At 44.1% G+C, this 24,269-nt stretch overlaps 2 protein-coding genes across 14 annotated transcripts in view; one reads left to right on the top strand and one right to left on the bottom strand.

Moving 5' to 3' along the window:
• DEGS2 (delta 4-desaturase, sphingolipid 2) overlaps positions 1 to 8,867 on the top strand; it is a 42,426-nt gene extending 33,559 nt beyond the window's left edge. The window contains exons 2-3 of the mRNA XM_020777978.3: positions 4,453 to 5,195; positions 8,577 to 8,867. Coding sequence (XP_020633637.3) covers positions 4,453 to 5,195; positions 8,577 to 8,723 — 890 coding nt within the window. The 3' untranslated portion in view covers positions 8,724 to 8,867. The remainder of the gene's footprint in view (positions 1 to 4,452; positions 5,196 to 8,576) is intronic.
• A 3,239-nt stretch (positions 8,868 to 12,106) lies between these two features.
• EVL (Enah/Vasp-like) overlaps positions 12,107 to 24,269 on the bottom strand; it is a 180,594-nt gene continuing 168,431 nt past the window's right edge. For 8 of the 13 annotated variants that reach the window (XM_072986656.2, XM_072986654.2, XM_078383773.1 and 5 more), the window contains 7 exons: positions 23,097 to 23,157; positions 19,593 to 19,656; positions 18,976 to 19,042; positions 18,822 to 18,884; positions 16,642 to 16,708; positions 15,526 to 15,583; positions 12,107 to 12,755 (listed from right to left, as the gene is read on the bottom strand). In XM_072986656.2, coding sequence (XP_072842757.2) covers positions 12,718 to 12,755; positions 15,526 to 15,583; positions 16,642 to 16,708; positions 18,822 to 18,884; positions 18,976 to 19,042; positions 19,593 to 19,656; positions 23,097 to 23,157 — 418 coding nt within the window. In that variant the 3' untranslated portion in view covers positions 12,107 to 12,717. The remainder of the gene's footprint in view (positions 12,756 to 15,525; positions 15,584 to 16,641; positions 16,709 to 18,821; positions 18,885 to 18,975; positions 19,043 to 19,592; positions 19,657 to 23,096; positions 23,158 to 24,269) is intronic. The other 5 variants (XM_078383775.1, XM_078383772.1, XM_078383774.1 and 2 more) reach the window with 1 other exon arrangement.

Genomic DNA, 24,269 nt, shown 5'->3' with positions numbered 1-24,269 from the left:
GGTCAATGCAAAGGACGAACTTCCTTCCCCAAATGTAGGGCTTTAGTTTCTGCAGTGCCCAGAAAACGGATAGGCATGCCCTCTCAATGGCAGACAAATGTCTCTCACCAGGTCGGAGTCTCCTGCTGATGAAAGTCACCTGGTGTAGACTCCGGCTGTCATCCGCTTGGCACAACACAGCTCCCAGTCCTACGTTCGACACATCTATGCAGAGGATGAACACCTGGTCGGAGTCCAGTGCAACAAAGGCAGATCTTGAAGTCCGCACTCTCTTCTGACGATTGACAGTCATCAGGCAGTCTGATCTCCACTGGATGTCCTCGGCTCGCCTCTTTCGGGTTAAGCCTATTCTCTTTCTGAATAGTGGTTTAATTTTCTCAGCTATGGGAGGGTTAGGCAGTTTCTTCCACTTCTCCAGCACAGCTATGACTGCATTCTTCCTTGAAAACTTATTGCTTATGCCTTCCTCCTCACCAACAAATTCATCCACAGGTACTTTTGTTGTGAAGTTCTCCATATGTGGGGGACCACTATCATGGGTCACCTCCAAATTCACAGGCATGTTTTAAGTGCAGTCTCAAACACTTGGTTTATTTTAGATGTATTGAGATTTTCATCTGGTTCTATTTTTTTAATCTCTGTTTTTTTTAGGTAGGGGTTTGCATTGCAAGGTTTTAAGTGCTTTTGCAGCTGCAACTAGATTCCTCCGCCCTCCAGTGCTGCTGCAACAAATCCACAGGTTCTGATCATGCCAACAGCAATTCACTCCCCTCTGTGGGTCTCAGCCTCGCCACTTTGTCCTTGGGACATAATGCTCTTTCTTGGGCCTTTTCATTACACCAACCCCTCTTCTTTTCTTGAGCAACCCCCCAGCTTTGCCCTGCTATCTCTAAGGTCTTTTGCAGACCTACACGTTCTCAAGGGATCAAGAGCTCTAGCAATGGGCATAGCTTAGCCTTTGTCTTGTCATCCCCAATACTACTCATTTGGCACATATCACATGTCTGGCAGAATTGCCTAATTTTTTGACCCATTCTCAGCCAATAAAAAAATTGTACAACCCTTTGTTTCATGAGGGAGACCCCCCATGTGTGCTCCAAACACATCTCTATGAGTTTTCCCCAAATTCTTCTCTGTATACTTCACAGGGACAAGTAGCTGCTTGTGATGTCCGTCTCCACCCCTATGAGGTGCTAATAAAATTTCTCTACATATCAGGTTTTTATCAGCTATAAACCTCTCTGGGTGTTCAGGTGTCAGTGGAATGGGATTCTCATTAGCTTTTCTAATACAAGAATTTAAAGTAATATCTTCCTTCTGCTCATTAGTAATGGAGGAACTATTAGGATTCTTCATTATGACCAATTCAGCCATTTCTGCTACTTTAGGGTTTTTCTCTAGACTGGGACCTCCCAGGTTTGATTCAGAGGTTAGGGATTCCACTTTTCCCTCAGAGTTTGTTAACTTCTCTCCCTGGGAACATGTTACTACAAAAGCACTCTGCACATGCTTAGAGAGATCTAAGCCAATCAAGCATGGAGCAGGGATTTGGTCTGACACTGCTACCTTCCATATATCAGACTAACCCTAGTATTCCACTGCTACTTTGGCTATTGGCAGCACCAACATGTCTGAGCTAATGCCTTTGAGAGTGATGTTTTGTTCCAACATACAGTGGTGCCTTGCTTAACAATGTTAATTGGTGCCAAAAAAAACCCCATCGCTATGGGAAAACATTGCTAAGCAAAACACCATGTGCACATTGTAAAACCTTTGCAAACTTAATTTGGCTTTGTTCTGACTCTTCGTTAATTTTTGGTGAATTCCCCCCCCCCACTGAAATGCATTAAATAGGTTTCAGTGCATTTCAATGGTTTTGACAGGTCCATTTTCGCTATTTTTAAAGTGTCTTAAAATGTTTGAAACCTGTTTTAAATGCTTGGAATCATTAGTGCACCTTGTAAAACCTTTGCAAAATTAATTTGGCTTTGTTCTGACTGTTAAAGTTTGGTGAATTCCCCCCCCATTGGAATGCATTGAATAGGTTTGACAGCTGTAGGGAGTCCGAGCATGGCCGGGATCACCCGGCACGGCATGGCTCCCAGCTGCAGTGGCAGCAGACCTCGGGATGCCTTCCAGGGCTTCTCTTCCTCCATGGAAGGCATCTCGGAGGCCCCCCACCGCTGATAGTGCCTCTGAAGCTCTATCGGTGTGGTGGGGACCTCCAGGAAGCCTCCCATGGCAGCAGGGAAGGCCTCCAGAGGTCCCCCCCATTGACGCAGGCTTTCGCAGAGTGGGCTGGGTCTACCAGGGAAGGGCTTCCCCCGGTAGGCCCAGTCTACTGTCCAGGAAAGCCTGGTAGACCGGGGCTACCGGGGGAGGCCCTCCCCTGGTAGGCCCGGTCTACCAGGCTTTCTCGGGTAGTAGACCGGGCCTACTGGGGGAAGCCCTCCCCTGGTAGGTCCAGTCCACCCTGGGAAAGCCTGCGTTGGTGGGGGAGCTCCGAGAGGCCTCTGGCAGTGGTGCCAAAGCCCTCGGAGTCCTCTGGCAGCGGCGATGACAGTGGTGGGGGACCCCTGGAAGGCTTCCGAAAGGTAAGTTCCTTTAAATATTTTTTTTTCTGTGGGGGGTGTGTGTTTTCTTGGGCCGGGTAAGGATTAAATGGTTTTCAATGCATTCCTATGGGAAATGCATTTTTGACCTATGGACTTTCGACCTATGGACCCCATTCCAATACAGATTAATTTCATAGGTTGAGGGTCCACTGTATGTTGTTCTTGCTTCACTCAGCAACTGTCTCTGCTGCTCTCCAGCTCACAACATTTTAGTTACTCTATGTCTGAGCTATTCTTGCTCTCAGACACGAAAATAATTTTATTTTCAAGCCTTTGCTTTTATTTTCCTATCACCTCAGATCTGCTCTGATCCTGGCTTCTGCTCTTCTCCAACACTGCTCCCTTATCTCTCAGAGCCTTGAATTTCAAGCTAGCCCACTGGGTCTCTCAAATCCTGAGATAAACAAAAAAAATTCCTTTAGAGTCGGATCTGGATTCACCAAGCTTTTCTACAAAAGCTCTAACAGGTCACCCACTTCTTTCCCACAGACCTGTGACTAAAAAGTACCCACGACTCGAGAAAAGTCACTTTTAAACATTGGCTTTACTGGATTAATTCATATCCTGCCACTGGATACCAATTGTTTGTTTCACCAAACAATGAGCTCAACACGCCCTTTACCTCGCTGCCACCAGTTGATCTCTTTACCAACTATGTTTCCTATGAAAGAGGTCCATTCAGTACTTAACTTTGAAATAAGAACAGGTTTATTGATTACATGTTGTTTCAAGAATAATTCTTAAAGTTACATACAGTGTTCAGTATCTAACTTCTTCTGTCTTAACTAATACTGATAACCCCTCTCACTATTCACCCTTTAAACTTTCTCTTTGCCTCAAAACCCAAACCTTCTCTTCCAATCTCTCTCTTCTCTATTCCTTCCTTATCTGCTTACACTCTGCTACAGCCCCCCCTTCTATATAGCGGGCTGCACCTCCCAACAACTCCCATTGGTGCAGGCTAATAGCATTACATATATGAGAAGGCAGGGTGTTTGCTACACTGTTGTTGTTTGTTTTGTGTGTCAATAAAATATATAAAGAAAAAAACACAAAAACACATACCATATATGTAATTATTTGTATATCACACACACACACACACACACACACACACACACACACACACGCACGCACGCACGCACACATATGCACGCACACACACAACATAGAACCGGAGTATGTTACAGACACAGCCTTGCCTTCCAGTAAGGGGGAGGCTTTAGAAGGCTTAGAGACTGCTGTGTTGCTACCCTGCATCTTTCTCCCTAATGTAAGGAGGAACAATTTGCCATAGTCCTACATCCCTTATATTCCTATCTCTTTTCATCTCGTTTCCTTGTCTCAAAATATCACAAGGGACAGCATTGCCATGTTCTACTTGCCACTTTTGAATAAAGATCATCTCCTGAGCTTAAAACAGCTGGGGGACTAATACAGAATGGCACTGTGTTTCCTGGAGGGCATGAGGGGCCATTTTAAGTTTAAAATATTGAGAGGGTGTCAAGAGACATGGAGGTTGGCACGTCTGACCTCTGAACCACTGGAGGTTGCCCACCCCTGATTTAATGAGGGTGATCCTGGTTCTTGCTGCCTTCTTCTTACATATTCTCATGAGAATGACCAATCATGACCTTAATAGGGCTTTCAAGGTAAGTGAGATATTTAAGGAGTGATTTTACTAGCTACACTCCATCAGTGTGAGTTTCCATGGCTTGAACAGGGATTCGAAACCTGGTCTCCAGAATCCTAGTCTGACACTCTGTCCATTACACCACGTTGGGTATCCAAATGGTTTTTACTACATCGTACCTATTTTTTTCTTTTCCTTCCTCAGCAAAGTATCCAGCCATCAAGTCTCTGATGGGACCAGATCCCCATTTAAAATGGATTGTGTCGGGAATGGTACTCACCCAGCTTCTGGCATGCTACCTGGTGAGAAATCTGTCCTGGAAGTGGATTTTCTTTTGGGCCTATGCTTTTGGGGGTTGCATCAACCACTCCTTGACACTGGCGATCCACGACATCTCTCACAATGTTGCCTTTGGGAACAAGAAGGCCAGGTGGAACCGCTGGTTTGCCATCTTTGCCAACCTGCCGATTGGGGTTCCTTATTCAGCCTCCTTCAAGAAGTATCACATTGACCACCATCGGTACCTTGGTGGACATACCTTGGATGTTGACATCCCCACTGACTTTGAGGGTTGGTTCTTCTGCACGCCTTTTCGAAAACTCATCTGGGTGATCTTACAGCCATTGTTTTATGCCTTGAGACCCCTGTGTGTGAACCCCAAAGCCATTACAGAGATGGAAATCTTTAATGCCTTAGCACAGTTGTTTGCTGACCTTATAATCTTCAAACTATGGGGTTTGAAGCCAATTGTTTATTTAATAGCAGGGACATTACTTTGCATGGGCCTGCACCCTGTGTCTGGGCACTTCATTGCAGAGCATTATATGTTTTTGAAAGGCTATGAAACGTACTCCTACTACGGGCCTCTCAACTGGATCACCTTTAATGTCGGTTATCATATGGAACACCATGATTTTCCCAGCATCCCTGGATCCAAGTTGCCGATGGTAAGCATCAATATTTGCTCTGTGCTGCAAGAAGTGTGTCATGTATCCTGTTCATTCAAGAATTCTTAAATCCTAGTGCTTCTAATCCTACTACCTTAGACAGTGGTTCCCAACCTTGGGTCCCCAGATGTTCTTGGACTATAACTCCCAGAAGCTGCAGTTCGGATGTGCAGATGTAGAGAATTATCTCTTGATGTTACTAGCTAGGATAGTTAGACGTATGCAATTCTTTAGATGTATAAAACTATTTTACTTGCCGTCTCTTCTTTATTTTTACTACAGTTATGTAGAGAGTTTTAACTAGAGATAATTGCATATAGGCTCAATATATACAAAGATAGGGTGAGACGAGGGGAGAGAACTGGGCCATCAGACTAGACATGTTCCTCCCCCGGAGGGGGGCATGAAGAGGAGGTTAGAAGATTTTCGTGAAGAAGGAAGAGGGGAAGAAGGGAATTAATTGTGGCAAGTAGAGGGGAGTGCAGTCACAGGGAAGATGAAGGTATGTTATAGAGATGGGCACAAACCTTGGTTTGGTGAATTGTGTCAGTTCATTGGACCGGCACCACACGTGCCACGTGTTGTCTCCCTCCGGTCCTGGGCTGGATCCTCCACTCACCAGCCAGCACACACTACTCTCCTCCTCCTCTTTGGGCTTCTGACCAGTCCTGGCAGGATCACATGGCAGCCGCAGATGAGGAGGCAGAATAAGGATTGTTGGACATTGCTTAGGACGGTCTTGGCTGTGACCTAACTTTGTGTCTGCACAGCAGATGGTAAACTGAACTTAGAGGAGTTTGGCTCTCGTATAAATCAGCTCCTCCTTCACTCTTCCCCTTGTTTGCTTGTGAAGTGGCTTTTCTGCCAGATGATCTAAGCCAGGAGATCCCATTCTGCCAGCAAATATGAGATGAGCCATCCCAACCGTGCTGGCACCAGAGGCTTCTGCTTTTTCCAAAGCCACCTCAACTAAAAAAAAGACATCAGCTTTTTTGATAGGACAGGAGTTTGGTTGTTAATAACAATGGATGAAATGTTCCTCCAAGGTGGGGAGAAGTGCTTGCAGGATTGTATGTCTCATGGGCCAAAATGACTCAGTCATCATTGAGTACTATGATCACCTTTATTTGTGGGAGGGGTTGATGAACTGTCAACATTTTCTGCTCTGCCTGGACTGGGAAAATGTCTTAGGCCAGCCCTCACACAGCTTCCACTCCGGAACATTAATAATACAGAAATAAATAAAGATGCCCCCCTCCCTGCCATTTTGTGGAATGTGATGCCAGCGGGTGGCCTGTTTTCAGTACATTTTTCTCCCTTTCCAAACAATGGAATGTTCATAATCTTCCTCTCGCTATTACCTGCAGGCAAATGAATAACCTATTACGTGTTTGTGAGCCTCGTGCAGCCAAACCTATGACTGCCTGCAATGACAGTCATTGTGTGTAAATGGAAGCAGGAAAGTTGATTTCCTCCAGCCGGGTTTTTCTTCTTCTCTTCCCGTATACAGTTGCAACACCCCAGAGAACAAGCATTGTCAGTTACTTGTTGAGATCCAGATCTTTCCAGCGGGACAGCCATGGTGCTCTGTAATCTGCTGCAGAAAAACCCTCCAAGTTACTCATGATACCTTAAATGCAAGCTTTATTTGGTATATGCTGTTCCCTCAGAGGGAAGGACTGGCAAATCACTTCTGGGCACTCTGTATGTAGGGAAACCCTGAAAAAGGTCACCACAGATCGAGATTGACTTGACAGCACATTGTGATTATTGTGGAAAGGAAGTAAATGTTTATTTATTACGGTCAGAGCTTGGAAAGATGGCGAGTGTGGACTTCAGTTTCGCCGCCGATGCTGGCTGGGATCTGATTAGGGTTGTATTGTTACTGCCCAGGAGGGCAAGAGGTGCTTCTAAAATCTCTGTTGGCTGGCCATAGGGTACTGTGTACATTTCATTTGGGCTGAGGAATGGGTACTATTTGTTGTTCTGCCTCAGGCAGCACACTTTCTTGGACTGCCTAGTTTTCAATGTGTAAGTGTGAAGGAAAGGGGACTAGCTGTAGTAGTAGGGAATGAAATATAAGTCATTGGCTCAGAGTAAAAAAAAATTAACGGTGGTAGCTTTCTATCCTTTCCTTCCTCATAACTGATAACAATTTCCTTTGGGCCTTAAGGGTATTTGCTTAGGTCTACATAACTAAGAAAGTACAAAACTTGATAAACAGCATTGCTTCCCTGAGGGAGGAAAGCGCGGGGACAGAAATCTTAGCTGACAGTTTAACATCACTGAGCCTGACCCTTTCCCTCGAAGGGCATTTACCTGTCAACATGGGAACAGGGCAGGGCGGCTGAGAAGAAGAGAGCAAGGCTCTGCCTTTCTGAGCCTTGTGCCCTTACGATCAGAGGGAAACAATGCTGCAAAAGAAAACTTTACTGCAAGTGGCTTGATTTCAACCATTCCAGGATTGTTTTTTTTTTTCTTTTCCCTTTTTTCTTTCAATGTAGGACAGGGCTAGGCCATTGAGGTCTGCAATTTCCAGCAAAGGAATTGGAGGGCAAGTTGCAGAAAGATTCCAGAGGTACAGCATACCTGGAACTCATCCAGCCCACGTTTTTGGGTTGGAATATCCCCATCTCTCATCTAATGATGCAGAAGAAAAAAGGCTAGGGCAGCAGGAAAAGAGGAAGACCAAATACGAGATGGGCTGACTCCCTCATGGGAGCCACAGGCTTCAGTTTACAAGAGCTGAGCACAGCAGTTGAGGACAGGGCATTTTGGAGGTGGCTCATTCATAGGGTCACCTTAAGGCGACTTGATGGCATATATTTGTTCGTTTCGTTTAGTCGTTTAGTCGTGTCCGACTCTTCGTGACCCCATGGACCAGAGCACGCCAGGCCCTCCTGTCTTCCACTGCCTCCCGGAGTTGGGTCAGATTCATGTTGGTTGCTTTAGAATTGATAGGTTTGTTCTCCTTGCAGTCCAGGGGATTCTCAAGAGTCTCCTCCAGCACCACAATTCAAAAGCATCAATTCTTCAGCGGCCAGCCTTCTTTACGGTCCAGCTCTCACTTACATAGATTGCTACTGGAAAAACCATTAGGTAGGCGAGGTGCCTCACTCTATTGAATGGCAGGATCTTCCCTATCCTTCCTGATCACATATAACTTACCAGACCTATGAACTATGAACAAATGTATCTCTTGAATCATGTGTTGTCCTTTTCTAAATGAACTTTGAAATTTTCTGAGCCATTTTGTTTGATTTGTGGGGTTTACCTGTGGGAATTATGTATGAAATTTTTTTTATGCTGGTCTTAGGCTTGATGAGAGCATTTTTTGCAGATATGGAATGCTGGATTGAATCTTTTTTTAAATCTTTGCAGGTAAAGAAGATAGCAGCAGAATATTATGACACCTTACCTCAGCACCAGTCTTGGGTTCGAGTTCTCCAGGATTTCATTTTTGACGATAGCATCGGCCCTTATTCAAGAGTTAAGAGAATATGCAAGCTGGCACCGGGATTTAAATAGATATCTATTACATTCCCATTTAATAGCATAATAGACTTCTGCTTCCTGCACATATTGCTTAAATACACATAAATATTTTATGAAAAACGCTTGTTAGGCTGAGAAATAGCAGCTCATATGATATTTCTGCTCCCAGAAGATTTTTTTTTTGTAATCCAAATATTAAGAAATGTTATCAGAAGGATTTTAAAAACTTGTACCATTAAGGTATGCATCTGACATCATTCTAGGCATTTCCATCCCTGGAGAAGAAAGATTTGTGCCTCTGTGCTCCAACTTAAGAGTTGGGGCACAGAGGCCGGTTTGGGTGGGTCTGGGATTGTGAAGAGTACAGCGGGGGATGCCGTTGTGTGGTCTCCGGGAAGGTGAGTTAGAGACCACAGAATCTAGGCAGAAGGACTGCAGCTCAGCCAGCTACAGCAGAGGTCCCGAACCCCCGGTACGCGGCCCGGTGTCGGTCCATGGCCTGAGCCGGACCAGGCTGCCGAGGCAGACCTCCCAACCCCCCCCCACGCACACTCACCCCCGCACAGCCTGTTAGCGGTGCGCGAGTGCTACTGGAAAGCCCATGCGAGTGCTGCACCATTTGCGCATGCACGCCCATGCAAGAGTGCACATGCTTGTTCGTGTATGCATGTGAGCGCGCGTGTGTGTGTGCCCCACCTTCCCCAGCTGGTCCACAGACTAAAAAAGATTGGGGATTGCTGAGCTAGAGCACATACCCCAGCAGTCTTGAGTTCAGTCCCTGAATTCTCCTGGTAGAAGCTAGGAAAGTATCTTGTGTGAACTCTGGAAAGACATTGCCAATCTTGTGCGGTGTTGACAACCGTGCACTAGATGGACCCATGATTTCACTCAGGTGCCCGTGTCTGCACTAGACAGTTACTGCATTTTGATCCCACTAAATGTTGCAATTTCATCCCTTGGAATCTCAGCATTTGTAGCCTGGTACTTAGAATGATTTGCTAGAGAGCTCCAGTGCATTTGCCTAATATAAGAGACCGGTAAGGACCTCACCAAAATATAGGGTTTGGATCTTCTGTAGAGTGGAAGCATGGCAGCTAAAGTGATAGTTGTTGTTAACTGTAGGGTGTGGAGGCATTCTCAGGGTAATTGGCTTCCTATATCTGTCTGGAGCCTACTTGATTCCAGCAGTGAAAATTGTGCTGATCCTTTGCTGATGTTTCACTTGTGCTGGCAAGAGCAGGTTAAAGAGTGAATTAAAGAGTGAATTAAGGGAGGTTTTGAATGAGGGACCAACAAGTTCAACTCTTCCCCTAATAGGCCCTGCACCTAACGTCATTGTTTTTCCTCTTTTATCTCGGTCAACAAAGGCTGAAAAGTGTTTGTTACTCTGTTGTTGGTTTTCTCTTCCCCAACCTCCATCAGATTGCTTGTTAGGAATCTGGGCCATAATAATAGATCTTGGGTTCTTTCTCCTGCAGAGAGAAAAAGAGTAAGAGCTGTGATAAGAAGGTTATGACTACAGATGGGCACAAACCGGTTCATCCATTTGTAGAGGTGGCAGCCAGCACAGCCCTCTTCACCTGCCTCCTCTGGCTCAAACAGCCACTCATCAGGCTCACCTTCCTTGTTTTTACGAACTGGGATGAACCGGTCCATGTCCATCTCTAGTTATAACATCATGAGCACTGTGGGGAGCCCTCAGATACAGCTCTCATATATAAATATATATAAAATACATCATACAATGGCCAAAATTCTGTTGCTTAGCATAGTAAATCCCTATTGATTCAATGGGCCTACTTTATTGCAATTTACTGCACCAAGCAACAGAATTTTGGAAATTTGGTAAAAACTGAGTCGGCCTAGTAACAATATGACTACACCATGGAATCGGTCTTATGGCCTGCATTGTGTATAACACGTCATTATTGTGTGGAGTTCCTCAACCTGTGATGTTATTAGGATGGGGAACAAAATAAATCTATAAAAAGACTGCGCATTAAACATGAAGAAGTTTATTAATGGCTACTTAGTTGCAATAGTTAAAAATAGAACTTCCAAAATTTACAGGTGCCCTTCTAAATTCTGCAAATGTAGGTCCAACTAGGCAATGTCATCCTGAATCCTAGTTATCAAAGATCTGGTCTTGCTCTTTGATAGTGGATAAGGAAGGATGAATTTCTTTTTCTATAGTTATAATTGTGTTTCAGTATTTGCACTGCAATGTTATGTCCGTTTTGCTCAGAAGGAAGCTTGGTTGGGATTAGTGGATTTCAGGGCCAGATGAGTGTGTATGAAAGCAGAGCCCTTGCTTTGCATGTATACCATTTCCAGCTTTAATCCCTGTCATCTCAAATGAAGAAAAAAAACTGGTACTAGATGATGGAATATACATGTTCATGATATTAAATATCTGAGAACTTCTTAAATTCCTGTTTTATGTATCTACCTTACTTTTCCTCTACTGCTTTTGGTTGTTTCAAATCACAATGTTGACAAAATGATGTCAGCTGACAAAAGAATACATACTAGCCTTGCTACCTAACTTTGTGCATGCTGAAATTTCAGTGTAAAGTTGTGTATGCCTGCACAGGAAAAAGAAAAATCAAGGGAATGTTGCAGAGAAGCAGCAGCAAACAGGGAGCCTACACTACTCAATATTTATCCTGAGGGAGGTCCACATATCCTTTCTGGTGACTATAGAAAACACAAGTGAAATGTGTTGGGAGGGGGGCAAAATTTGAGGGGCCGGCTGAAATGAAGTAGGAGATTTAAAATGTTTCATATAGGTTCTTCAGATTTCTACCTCAAGAAACAAACTTAAGTTGTGAGCTTAAATGAATTGCAAATTGAAATGTAAGTTACAATGGTCATAGAGTGACCTGAGGATCATGGGTGATGGAGTCAGATATGAATTTCCCAGGGAGAGGTGGTCTTGTGCAAACAGACCTTGTAGATCTGTCTTCCCAAACGTGGTGCCCTTTGGGTATATTTGCCACGGGCTCCAGTAACATGCCAAATACTGGGACATATTGGTAGTTGTAGCCGAGGACAACCATTAACTTTCATGGCATTGTATTGGGGAATGCTACTACAGGTCTACTGGAGATAATGGTTCTGGTAATGAACATTATGACCTGTAGACATGTGTGACATGACAGGTCTCCAACAAGCCAACTTCTACAGTCTGAGGGACCATGTTGTCTTTCAAAGGTATGTCTTTGATGCTTTGTGCAACTCCCCTTTTTGTCAGTGCAGCTGAGGGTAAGGTGCTCTTTGACTTGAAAGCCCCATACGGATTTGAAATAAGCCATATATGGTTCCTAGGCTATGTCTGAATGTTCATGATATTCAAAAAGTTCAACACTAGAATCCAAATCCACTGCAGAATGACAAAACAAAAACCAATCAATGTCTCATGGACAATGAACAGTTTATTACCAATATGAGCACAGATACTGTGATGCACTGATGTACCGCTTTAATATTGTGATAGCTTTGAGAGCAGTGACTTGCTGGCTGATGGCTGGCATCTTTCGGCCTCCAATGGGGATGTCACAAGTAAGATTTCTGTTGGCAAAAAAGTCTCCATTTACAATGCAGACTACCAGTAAAGTTACTTCGAAGTCATCTAGTAAAAGCAAATGGTTCACGTATTTCCTTACCTACTATATACTAAAAAGAAAAATGTCATACATTTAAATAAGCAAATACAAAATACAAAAAAGGCTGACCAAATCTGATGTGCATTGTCAGATGAAATTTAAAAAATCCAAAAGTTTAAACTTTAATATTTTCTTTTTTTAAGATTTTAAGACTTCTTTTCTTTTTTTTTCTGTAATGAAGCAAATCCCAAGGCAGCAGCAAGCTTCAAAGTCTGCTTCGTCTGCTAATAAAAAGGATTTAAGAACAAAACAAAAAACAGATCCAGGTGTCCTCTTTCACCATCTCACATGATCTTGGTACATTTAGAAATCATTCGGCTGTCTTTCATATCCTGTGTGACTTCCAGATGGTTTTGCAGCCATTATGTTGTGCTGATTCTACTCAACTCCTGCCTGATAGCTGGAAAAAAAATACCAATAAAAAAGGCATAAGCTAAGCCTTCTGTTAGGACTACATATCATCACAACTTCCTAAATAATACAGAGACCACAGACTTAGAGTGGTGAGTGGATGGGATCTGCATCAAGTCAAAGCTGGAAGCAGTTAGATACTAGTAAACTAGTGTAGAGGTCAATATCGGACTAAGGGCCTTGTTCAGAAGTGATATTCCAGGTCCTCAGGACAGATAAAGGGATGAACCTCTGAACACAGCATATACAGTAGTTCATCTGTGGGAAAGGTCTGCAATAATAAGCCCTTGCCTGACTCATGGCAACCTCCCATGGTTTTTCTTTATAAAGTATTCAACATTAGTTTACCAGTCCTCTCTGGGGGTGCTCAGGGGCCATGCAGCTTGTCCAAAGCTGCACGGTGGGAAGGGAAGTTAACACCACTGGACACACATGCTCTGGAGTATCTTGGCTGGCTTCTCTCCCAGGAGGCAAAGTGAGAATTCAAATTCAGCCTTAAGCTCTGCAGCCAAGTACTCTGCAGGACCTACGGAATCATGCATGGGCTGGTGGGCCTTTTGTTGTTGTTGCTGTTGTTGTTGTTCTGTGCTGACAAGTTGGAACCAACTTATAGTGACCCTAACAGGGCTTTCAAAGTAAGTGAGATATTTAAGGAGTGGTTTTGCTAGTTCCAATCTCCCAGTGAGTTTTCTTCACCAAGCGGGGATTCGAACCCTGCTCTCCAGAGTCCTAGTCTGTCACCCTGTCACCACCCTGGGAATCCTAACAGTCATGTGCTGTCAAGTCAAATCAGGGTTTTTCATGTTGGACGCCTTCCGACCTGAGGGGCTCACCTTCCAGCATCATATCTTTTAGCCTTTTGTTTCTCTCCATGGGGTTTTCTTGGCAAAGATACTGGAGTGGCTTGCCAGTTCTTGCTCCAGGTGGATTGCATTTAGTCAGAACTCTCCACTATGTCCTGTCCATCTTGGGTGTCTCTGAACGGCATAGTCCATAGCTTCTCTGAATTACTCAAGCCCCTTTGCCATGACAAGGCAGCAATCCGTGAAGGGGTTGCAACCATCTAGACATGGACAATTCATATCCCTGGGGATACAAATATGAATCACAGCAACACAGAGGCCCATTCTCTCCCCCCCCCCCCGGAACTGGCCGGTCCACTCACTGTTTGCTGCATGACACTCGGCTCCCTTGTTGCTGTGCCAATTGCAGAGGGTTCTTCCCCGCCTCCCCACACAGTCAACCACTTCGGCATGGAGATGGGATGGGGAGTCTCCCCGCTCAGCTAACGGGTGGCTGGCTGTGTGGGTAGGCAGGGATGAGCTGGCTGGGTTCCTGTGATTGGTGCAAAAATGATGACGGAGCCAAGCACTGTGCAGTGGACAGTGAGTGGGCTGGCTGGTTCTGGGAGAAGGGAATGGGCCTCTGTGGCACCCATGCTGCTGCAATTAATATTTGTATCTCCAGGAATGCAAATACAAACAGCCCATGTCTACAACCACCCCACCATCTTGGCAGTATTTTGTGAGGAACGTATCTGTCACCCTCCTCCTCCGTAATGCTGTAGATAAATTCTTTAAAAAAAGCAACCCTTCCATTTTGTAGGAGTGTTCATTTTGTCAATAAAGAACTATTGAAAATTCTGTGGGGCCACCTCTATTAAAACATTTTTTTTAAAAAAAGGTGTCTCTTATATGGCAGGATATCCATTCACTTCCTCTGTGAAGCAGTAGCTGCAATTCAGTCAATGAGCCCAACAATGTGATCCTTTGATCCTTTGTTGTCCTGAAAGAGTGCCAGGTAAAGGGGTGCTTTTTTCCAGGCACTAATGAGTCTGAGTTGTGTGTTTAAGGCATGGCTGAAGTACTCCCTGATTTTCATCAGCTGCGAGGCTCTTTTTCTGTGCAACACAGAAATCAACCTCCTGACCAGGCGGAAGAGCAGGACTAAGACTTATATCTACTTGCAATTCTAACCAGAGCAGACCCATAAAATAAATGGCACCTTGTAAAGTCCCATTAGGAGGCAAGTTCCACTGATTCCGATTCTGTGGGTCTCAAGGAAGCCACAACCTCGAGGCTACAGGAGCTGAGCAGGGCTGCTAAGGGTAGGGCATTTTGAAGGTCACGCCTTCATAGGGTCATCGTAGGTCAGAGATGACTTGAAAACACTGAACAACCACAACTCTAGTTGTGAATAACTATTGAAGGATGGGAGTAACAATTCTTTGTGGACACTGCAGTACATACTCCAAACAACAACAGAATTAGCATTCTTGCCGCTCTACAGTTTCCTGAGGTAGTGGGCTAGAGACCCATGACAATTAAATTGATAGAAAACTAATAGGGCAGTGTGGTAGAGTGATCAGATGGCTTGGACTGGGACCTGGAGTATCCAGATCCAGTTCCCAAGTCCGCTGTGAGTCTCACTGGGTAGACCTGGAACTGTTATTCTTAATCAGTCCGGCCTGTCTCAGAAGACTCTTCCGAGTGCAAAGTGAGGAGTGCCCTGGTATACTGCTTTGAACTAAAAAAAGAGAAGGCTATAAATGTAACTGAAAAAATCAAGTCATATCCATCCTCCCAGGGTTTCTTTGTAATGTATCCAGTGCTAAGAGCTATGGTACCTCAAATGCACTTCCGCGCCTGTATAAGATTTAAAATTGGAAACTTAACTTAAGAACAAGAAAAGATCTCCCATCTTTGTCTTTTTGGCATAGGTCAACCCAATGGATGTATGTCTTCCCCTTTGCTTCTTACCATCAATTATCTCTTCTTTTACTTTGTGCAACTCTTTTACAACTTCCTCCAATATTTCCTAGGAAAAGAAAAGAGTAGTCCATTGATCAAAATGTGTTTTTCAAAGATTGGGGGGGGGGGGAGGCTAAGCCTTCCCCCCCCCCCGTCTGCCCCCAGACGGATTTAAAGGTAACAGCCTGGTGCAGAGCACCCACTAGTATGTAAGCCATGCCAGGGATTCCTCCTCTCATGCCTACAGAATTTCTAAAAACCTGAGCTGTTTTGTATATTACCAATTATTGATAAGAAAAAAAAATGAATGAGTATACTTTGGTTTGTATAGATCATCATGGTGCAAAAAGCCCCAGTGACCTGACAGAGAATTTGGATAATTCAACACAGAATGCATACTGCCTTCATATGTTCCTGTGTTAGAAGAGGATGTCCTGGCACAACGTCCAGGTTGAGGCACCTGGGAGCTGACACAAGAGTCACATGGTACATTTTCTATAAAGAAACCACACAGCCTGCATGTATAGCTGGGGATGTGCTTTGATGCAAGCAAAACACTTTGGGGATAATGTGCTCATGGGTCGTGTACTGGCTGCTGCATGCAGGTGCCTTCCAGGAACCCACTGGAAGTGGGATTTCCAGGAAGCAGAGCCCCAAAGCTTTTCTTAGCGGCTGACCATATGCTTCCTAGTCTGATGGTCTTATTGTGGCTCTCCCAGGGCAGGACTGGCTGAAACTATGGTTGCTAACAGTCTATGCAGATTGCTAGATTAACCAACAGTCTTACTCTGTATAAGGCTGCTTCCTATGTTTTTATTGCGTATGTTGGGCCATAGCTCAGCTGTAGACCATCTGTTCTTCAAGCAGAAGGTTCCCAATGCAACCCCTGCAGTCTCTAGACTCAGAGAGCCTCCTGGTTGGTTCTCATTCTTCTTGCCTTCTTTGCTCCCCCTCCCTGAGTTGGTGCAGCTTGGGTAGCTGCAAAATAGCTTTGGCAAGCTGCTAGGGTCCACAGGCCACAAAATCCCCGTCCGTGATGTAACCAGTGCTGTGCAAAAAGGCTTAGCACATCCAAACAACGAACAAGCTTCTCTCCCATCTGCATTCAAAGACAGGCAAACTCACTTGTTTCATGCGATCAAAATCTAAGGTGTCCATTGCCACATCGTTGCTGCTGCTGGCTGGCTTCATCCTTGAGAAAGAGAGAAATAAGTGGGAATAAGGAGAGATGTTCTGCCAGTTTCAAAGCCACCAGTTTATTAAGACATGATAAGTATCAATTGATTGTGATAAGAAAGAGAAGCTTGGAAAGGCAGATGGAAGCACACCAGTCAACTCACGGGCTGTTGATTGCTTGGACAGTGGACTGGTATCCTTTCACCACTCAGCAGTCAGCACGGTCTAACTAAGCAAGCACCCTTAAGCCCAGTCTCCCATGCTTCAGTGAGAGACGTCCATTTCCAGCTTGCAAATGCACTTGGAAGGAGGGGAGGAGTGAGCTGAAATGCATCAGCATACGTGAGCTTTTTGATCTGTAATGCTAATCCAGATAGTTCCCATGACTACTTTAGGGCAGAACTTTCTACTGCTGTTAATAATTTACTATGCCCCATTAAGAAGTCTGCAGGCCAGGTTGGCTTCCGCCAGCATTTTGAGATATGTTTCCTATCCCATGTGGCCCTGTTCTTGTTTCCCCAACCCAGAAGGCTGTAGATGCTTCAGCCACAGGCATCCTCGTGTGCCAAGAAATGAGTGTGGTCAGATCCCCTCAATTTCTCCTCCTTTTACCATTTTGGTCACCAGTCATTCTAAGAGCTGAACTACGGCGACCTCCTGTGGTCAGGACTGGCAGTGCACAAGCGATATTGTAAAATTTGTCAGGTGCAAGGAGGAGAAATAATTTGTATGACCTGTTTTTAAATGATGTGATATGGGCAGACAGTCAGTACAGATTAAGTGTGAAAACGATCATGCAATTGCATCTGTGGAACTCACTGGTGAAACAACTATTCGTGTGCAATGTTACTAGATACTAATTAGAGTATGATCTCATAATCTCCATGGCTGGTGAATATTTTGATGAATGCTTCTGAACAGATTAAGTGCAGAGCAATACACACCCACAGCTCTTTCACTGTGCTTCAAAACCAAAGGATTCTCTCACATATTTCTGGGCCAGTGTCCAACACAGGAAATCCTCTTCTGTATATTACGATGCTTGATCTCCCTTGTCTTCTTCAGAGAGCAAGCCAAAACCAGCTTTTAGACTCAATGGCATGCTTGTCTGTTGAAGACCATTTAATGGATTGCAAATGAAGACAATTTAATGGATCACAAATACATTAACACTGTTGGAGAAGCAGCCATTTGGTTGTTTCTATTCGTCTTTACGGAAGCACAGAACAAACAGTTGGGGGGGTGTCTCTCTATCACACATTCTTTGAACCTCCTCTTCCTGACTCACACATTTGCAGACTTTGCTACACCAGAAGCCTCTACATCAGCCATTCTCAACTCTTTTTTTTGGCCACAGCCAAATAGGAAAGAAATATTGGCTGAATCACAATTATGTAAGTTGCACAACAAACCTCGTAAGGTGGTGTGTGACGACCTGTTTCCAGTCTGTGGACACCTTCAAATGTGACAAGGGTCCCCAGGGCTCCCATTGAGAATGGCTGCTGAACGCTGCCAGCGCGTAATGGCTAACACACAAGGCCAATCATGATCAGCAGACTTGGCCAAAATCTAAGGGAATTTCAAACATGATGTATTTTTGGTGGGAGGGGGGTCTTCTGTATACCAGACTATCAATTACACCAAGGATTAGGTCCACACTTAGGCACATGTGATTGTAAAGAACCTTCCCTGACCTCCCTACTCTCACTGTGGAGAGCAGCACTGAAATGACCCTTTCTGATACCACTGATACTATTTCCATCAAGGCCTTCCACGCCTGCCACATAGTGGTAGGGTTTCTTTTGAAAACCACCATGAAACCCCAAACAATACATTTGTATTAGAATCAGCCCTTTGTCTCTCATAGTGACATAACATGAGCTCCCTTAACAGAGGCATGTCAGGCCTTGTATGTTTTCCCGGGCAGAATAAGCCGTGATGCCATTAGCTTCTCGTATGTCACTCCTATATAAAACCCACTGAGAACAGTGTTTGCTTAAAGGTGGAGCAGCCGAAAGTGAGTTGCAACCAGGCGTGCAGGCTGTTGTTAGCTGAAGAATGAAAAATGACACAATTTTGCAACAGATAAGCCAAAGAACAATAGAGCCAGAGCATTTTTTCCCCAGTACCTAATGCATGGTTGAAAGTCTATGGGGCTCTTAAGTTCGGGACTTCTCCCCACGGATGGGTTTCTATGGTAGTGGAATGAGAGAAAGAGTATGACATGAGCACATGCAGATGCTATGTAAACAGGTGCCTTACTGAAGGTTTTCTCCAGGTTACCTTGAGAGTAATGAAGTGACTGGTTTTTCCACAGAGTTGCTTCGTTCCCAAGGCTTTTTCCCAGTGTCTGTTCAAAAACAAAGCAAAACAGGATAAAATGAACAATCACCATTGACTTGATTGTGGAAGAGTCAGTTGCTTTCACACACTAAAAAAATAAATAAATTCCTAGAGCTTATACATAGCTTGCCTGCCCTGAAAGGAATAGATGTGTGCTAGATAGATAAAACCAGACAAACAGATTTAGGCTTAAAGTAACAAAAACTGAGAAACTGATAAAAACAAAGTTTTTTTTTTTAAATGAATATTTCAAAAATTAATTCTGTTTGCTCTGACAGAACACTTGAATATTTTTGAAAGCATTTTTAAAAAGCCATTGAATTTGCTGGGTTTTAAAAGTTGTAACTTTCCAAAGTTCCCCATAAGACGCTTTTAACTACCCCACAACCTGGGATTTTCTTCCCATAAGAGTGGCCTCCAGGAACCTCTTGCTTCCTGCTTCTTCTGTGTTTTGTTTTGGACAGTCCTTCCAATATTCAGAATCACAATAGTGAATTTTGATTCCAACACTAAAACAACTTTTTGAAGGGAAGACAGCAAGTAACAGAGCTGAATACCTGAAGAATTCTGCTGCTGAACAGGGCCTCGTGTAACGGGTGAGGGGGACGTGCTAGCATCTTCCTAGAAACCAGCAAACAAAACTTCAATCTTATGCTTCAAAACAAGTCATTCTTCTACAATTGCTACATCTTGTCACAGGAACCCCGACAGCCACTAAGATGAACAGCAAAGCCCCTTGTCAGGATTCCTTCTCTAGGGTCTCGAGAGGCCTTATTTGCTTTGTTCTACAGATACCTCTGTCTAGAAAAACTCCTTTCATAATCAAACTACTTTAACATTATCAAGAATACCAGTTCTTTGGATTTATTTATTTATTTATTTAATATCCCGTCTATCTGGTCGGTTAAGACCACTCTAGGCGGCTTACAGCATAAAATACACAATAAGTATATATATATATATATACTTATTGTGTATTTTATGCTGTAAGCCGCCTAGAGTGGTCTTAACCAACCAGATAGACGGGATATTAAATAAATAAATAAATAAATATAAATGGTTTTTGCATAGCAGAACACATTTCAACAAGATGGGGACAAACAATGGGGGGGAGGAGGAAAGGGAAACATCAGGAATTGACTGGAGGGAAGGCCTGCCGAAACATCCATGTTTTTAATTGATTTTTAAAGATACCCAGTGAGGGAGCCACGCGAATCTCAGGAGATAGGTTGTTCCAGAGGCGAGCAGCCATTGCCGAGAAGGCCCGATTTCTTGTCTTTTCCTTCCGGGCCTTCCTCGGCGTTAAGCTCCTCAGCCTCACCTCCTGGCTCGCACGAGTGACACGGGTAGATCTTGGTAACAGTAGGCATTCCTCCAGGTATCGAGGCCCTAAACTGTTTAGGGCTTTGTACGTAAGCATCAACACTTTGAAGTCGATGCGGAACCGAATGGGCAGCCAATGCAGTGCGGCCAGAGTGGGTGAGATGTGTTGGTATTTTTTCACTCCACGAAGTAGTCTGGCCGCTGCATTCTGCACCACCTGGAGTTTCCGCAGCAGCCTCAAAGGCAGCCCCACATAGAGTGCATTACAGTGGTCTAATCTTGAGATTACAAGCGCATGCACCAAGGTAGTGAGCGCCCTAACATCGAGATAGGACCGCAGCTGGGCTATCCGCCAAAGATGAAAAAAGGCGGTACAGAATTAAACCTCCGCCCCTCCCTACACTCATAATGGGATTCCCCTGTAAAAGTGCACCTCAGTCAAAGTGCAAATTAAGCCTTTGTTTATTTTCCAACTGCCAATCACAAAACAAATCATACTGTAATATGCAAGATACAAAGATGAAGAAAATCATATGCTATAACAAACAGATGTCATTCACCACAGGAGGGCAACTCCACAAAAAATGTAAATGTTTCCTCTGGCCATCTGAGGAAGACAATATTCATGAGTGCGTCTTCTCAATGATGTGCGCTACCAACATCCTTAGGTATGATAGAAGCTGGTCAGATACCTTGTCCATCTAGACTATTCTTGTCGACATATGGTGGTGGGGTTCTAAGTCATCACCTGCTGTCTGCTCCCTTTAACTGAAAATGCCAGGGATTTGAACCAACAGTGTGAGCTTGTATCTCTTAGAGATAGGTGACAGGAATGCTGTTTGCTTTGAATGTGCAATCAAAGGTACCAAAAACAGGCACAATATGTTCAGCACTTATAGGAGAATGTATGCTACAGCCTCTAATCCTTCACTCTATTTTTTCGCAATATTACTGTGATGGCACCAAAGGTACGCCTGACGGCATCGGAACCATCACTCCGATAAGAACTGGTTAAAAACTATATTTGTTATCTAAGACACACAAAATCTGCCACACACCAATCTGACTTATGGAGCACTACCGGGCTTTTTCTCCTCTTTCTGGAGGTGTGTAAAGACTTTTTCTCCCTGTGTAATGGACATTTGCTTGTCAATAAGCAAAACTGGCAACAGAGTCAAAATGCTTTCTCCTTACTGAGCTTCTGTCATTATCTGCCTGTTTCAGCTGTAGATTTTGAACTTTTAAAGATATAGAGATTTTATTTAAAAGCAGCACAGAGAGGTTTCAAACACCTCAGTTCCACAAAAAAATAAAAAAAAAAAGTGGAACTGAAAACTTGGGAACAGTAATTCAATTTAGCTTGTCCGGACAGATCAGTTAAATTATGTCAGCAGGAGTTCTGTACCTCTCCATATGGAAGGTACTATTTGGCACATGACAAAAACTCCCTTTGACAGCAATGGGAAGTATCATTTCCATGAACAGCAGCTTCAGGGGAAACTTTTTTTTTGCTGTCTGGCACAGGAGAATACGATCAACCTTCTTCCTCTAAACTATTTATTTTATTTTATTTTATTTGGCTTTTGTACTGCCCATCTAGACGAATCTACTCTGGGCAGTTTACAGTCAAAAAAGGCAATAAAATTAAAATCATCAATAAAAAGACTGAAACAAGCCAAAAACCAGAGGAAACTAGTGCTTCCCAACCCTAAGTCCCCAGATGTTCTTGGACCACAACTCTCAGAAGTCCTGGCCAGAACAGCTGGTGGTGAAGGCTTTTCGGAGTTTCTGTCTAAGAACATCTGGGGACCCAAGATTGAGAACCACTGCTTTAAAATCATAGTCCCAGTGCTCTTCAGCCTCCTTGAGGCTGTTATGAGAAAGTTAAAGTCAACACTAAACCATCTGTTTAACCACCATGTCTAATTTGGCACTTAATACTGTACTAAATTTTCAGCATTTATGCTGCAAAGCATGAATCTACCTTGCATTATTGCTGTAGCTTAGAACTGCCATTTAAGCTACATGACAGCTGCTAAGGAAGACATGCTTCTAATCAGCATGGGCTGATCAAGTGCTCATCTCAGGGCAGGTGTGCTCCTAGAACTATCTCAAGCTCATGCAGGTCCAGAAATCGACACAGGCTGCATCACTCTGAGAGCCCAAGTAATGATGCTTTGGTCCTCAGAGAGGTGCAGCCCATGCTGATTAGAAGCATGTCTTCTTAAACAGCTGAAAACGGCTCATTGTCACTGCAGGAAGTTCTCACATCTCCGGCAGTTTCCAATTTAGCTTGTGTTGTTTTGTAACTGGTCCTCTGGACATAACCCCAGGCTTTGTTTGCCAGTCTAAGACCTCAGACATGACAGTTGGTTTGAAACCCTTCTTCAAAACACTTCTCATTTCTACCTGGAGAAGTTGCTTGGAAAGTATAGTTTGGCCAAATCTCAATCACAGTAATGGAACTTGTATCCAACCAATTCCAGAGCATCGTCCCCATGGACTCTGAAATGTGACAGATCTAGAACAAGCTGCTAATATTGAAGTTCATCTCATTCAAGAAAACCAATCCTAGTGCAGTGAGGAAAAGATGGTCTTTAAAAAAAAATTAAAACCCATTCACTCACAATGTTCTGATTATAGTTAAAGAGATAATTCTGTTTTCTTCACTTTTTGCTTTTTCTGCTTGCAGCAGCAGCAGCAATTGTAATGCACGCGTTTGAGAGAGTTACACTTACATTTTGGCTTTCCTCTTCTTTTTTGTCAGCTGGCTTGTCTGACTGTGATGCTGCTTTCCTCCTTGGGAGAGTGTGGAAGGAAAAAAAAAGACTATAAACTGGTCCCTTGGAAAGATATCAACCAACCACAGCCTTCAAAAAATTAATAAGTCAATATATTCTGCTATATAATCTTCCCCAGAGCTTGAATTGTTTTCTGATGGAAAACCAACATAAGGCAGCAAACAGGCCAATAAAACTTGAAACTGTAGGTCTTGTTCTTGAGTTGACAATGAAACAGCATCCATAGCTTGGAAAAGTTCATTTTTTAAAAAGACTGCAGCTTCCAGAACCCTCCAAACAGCAATCACAATGGCACAGGGTGAATGCTTTTGATCCTGAGTGCCCGCACTGATTAAAAAAACAACAACCCAGCCGGCGGAGGGTGGTAGTGGCAGCAGAAGTAGCGACGGTGGAAGCAGAAGTGGCAGCGGAAGGGGGAATCTTGGGCACAGAGGTGCCTCCAGACCCCACTCTGGATCTTCCGCCAGCACCAGCTGCTCTGGATCCTGGCCTGCCGCCTGTCAGGGTGCTAGAACTGCAGCTGCAGCCTCCTCCTCCGCTTTGGCTGCCAGAGGTAGCGATCCAGCGACTTATGGCTCGCGTGCCCACAAAGAGGGCTCTCTGTGCCACAGGTTCGCCATCGCTGGCATAGGGGTTCTTGGGAGTTGCAGCCTAAAACGTAAGCTTTCTAAGCTGTGGAGGTGCTGAGTCCTCTAATACTGGGGACATTCATGAGGAAATTAGACAAGAGGGCGTCAGATATATTTTGAGTTGGATTCCTGCACTCTGATGGTCCTTCCAACTCTGTTATTCTGTGATTCTATGATCTACAGCAGTGGTCCCCAACCTTGGGCCTTCAGATGTTCTTGTACTTCAACTCTCAGAAATCCTGGCCAGCAGAGGTGGTGGTGAAGGCTTCTGGGAGTTGTAGTCCAAGAACATCTGGAGCCCCAAGGTTGGGGACCACTGATCTAGAGCAGTGGTTCCCAAACTTGGGTCTCCAGATGTTCTTGGACTAAATCTCCCAGAAGCCTTCATGATGAGCTATGCTGGCCAGGATTTCTAGGAGTTCAAGGTTGGGAACTACTGATCTGTAGGGACTGAACAAATCCTTGGCTTGAAAACTCCGAA

Source organism: Pogona vitticeps, chromosome 1 (genome assembly GCF_051106095.1).
Source record: "Pogona vitticeps strain Pit_001003342236 chromosome 1, PviZW2.1, whole genome shotgun sequence".
Lineage (NCBI taxonomy): Eukaryota > Metazoa > Chordata > Lepidosauria > Squamata > Agamidae > Pogona > Pogona vitticeps.
This window is presented reverse-complemented; position numbering and strand designations above follow the sequence as displayed.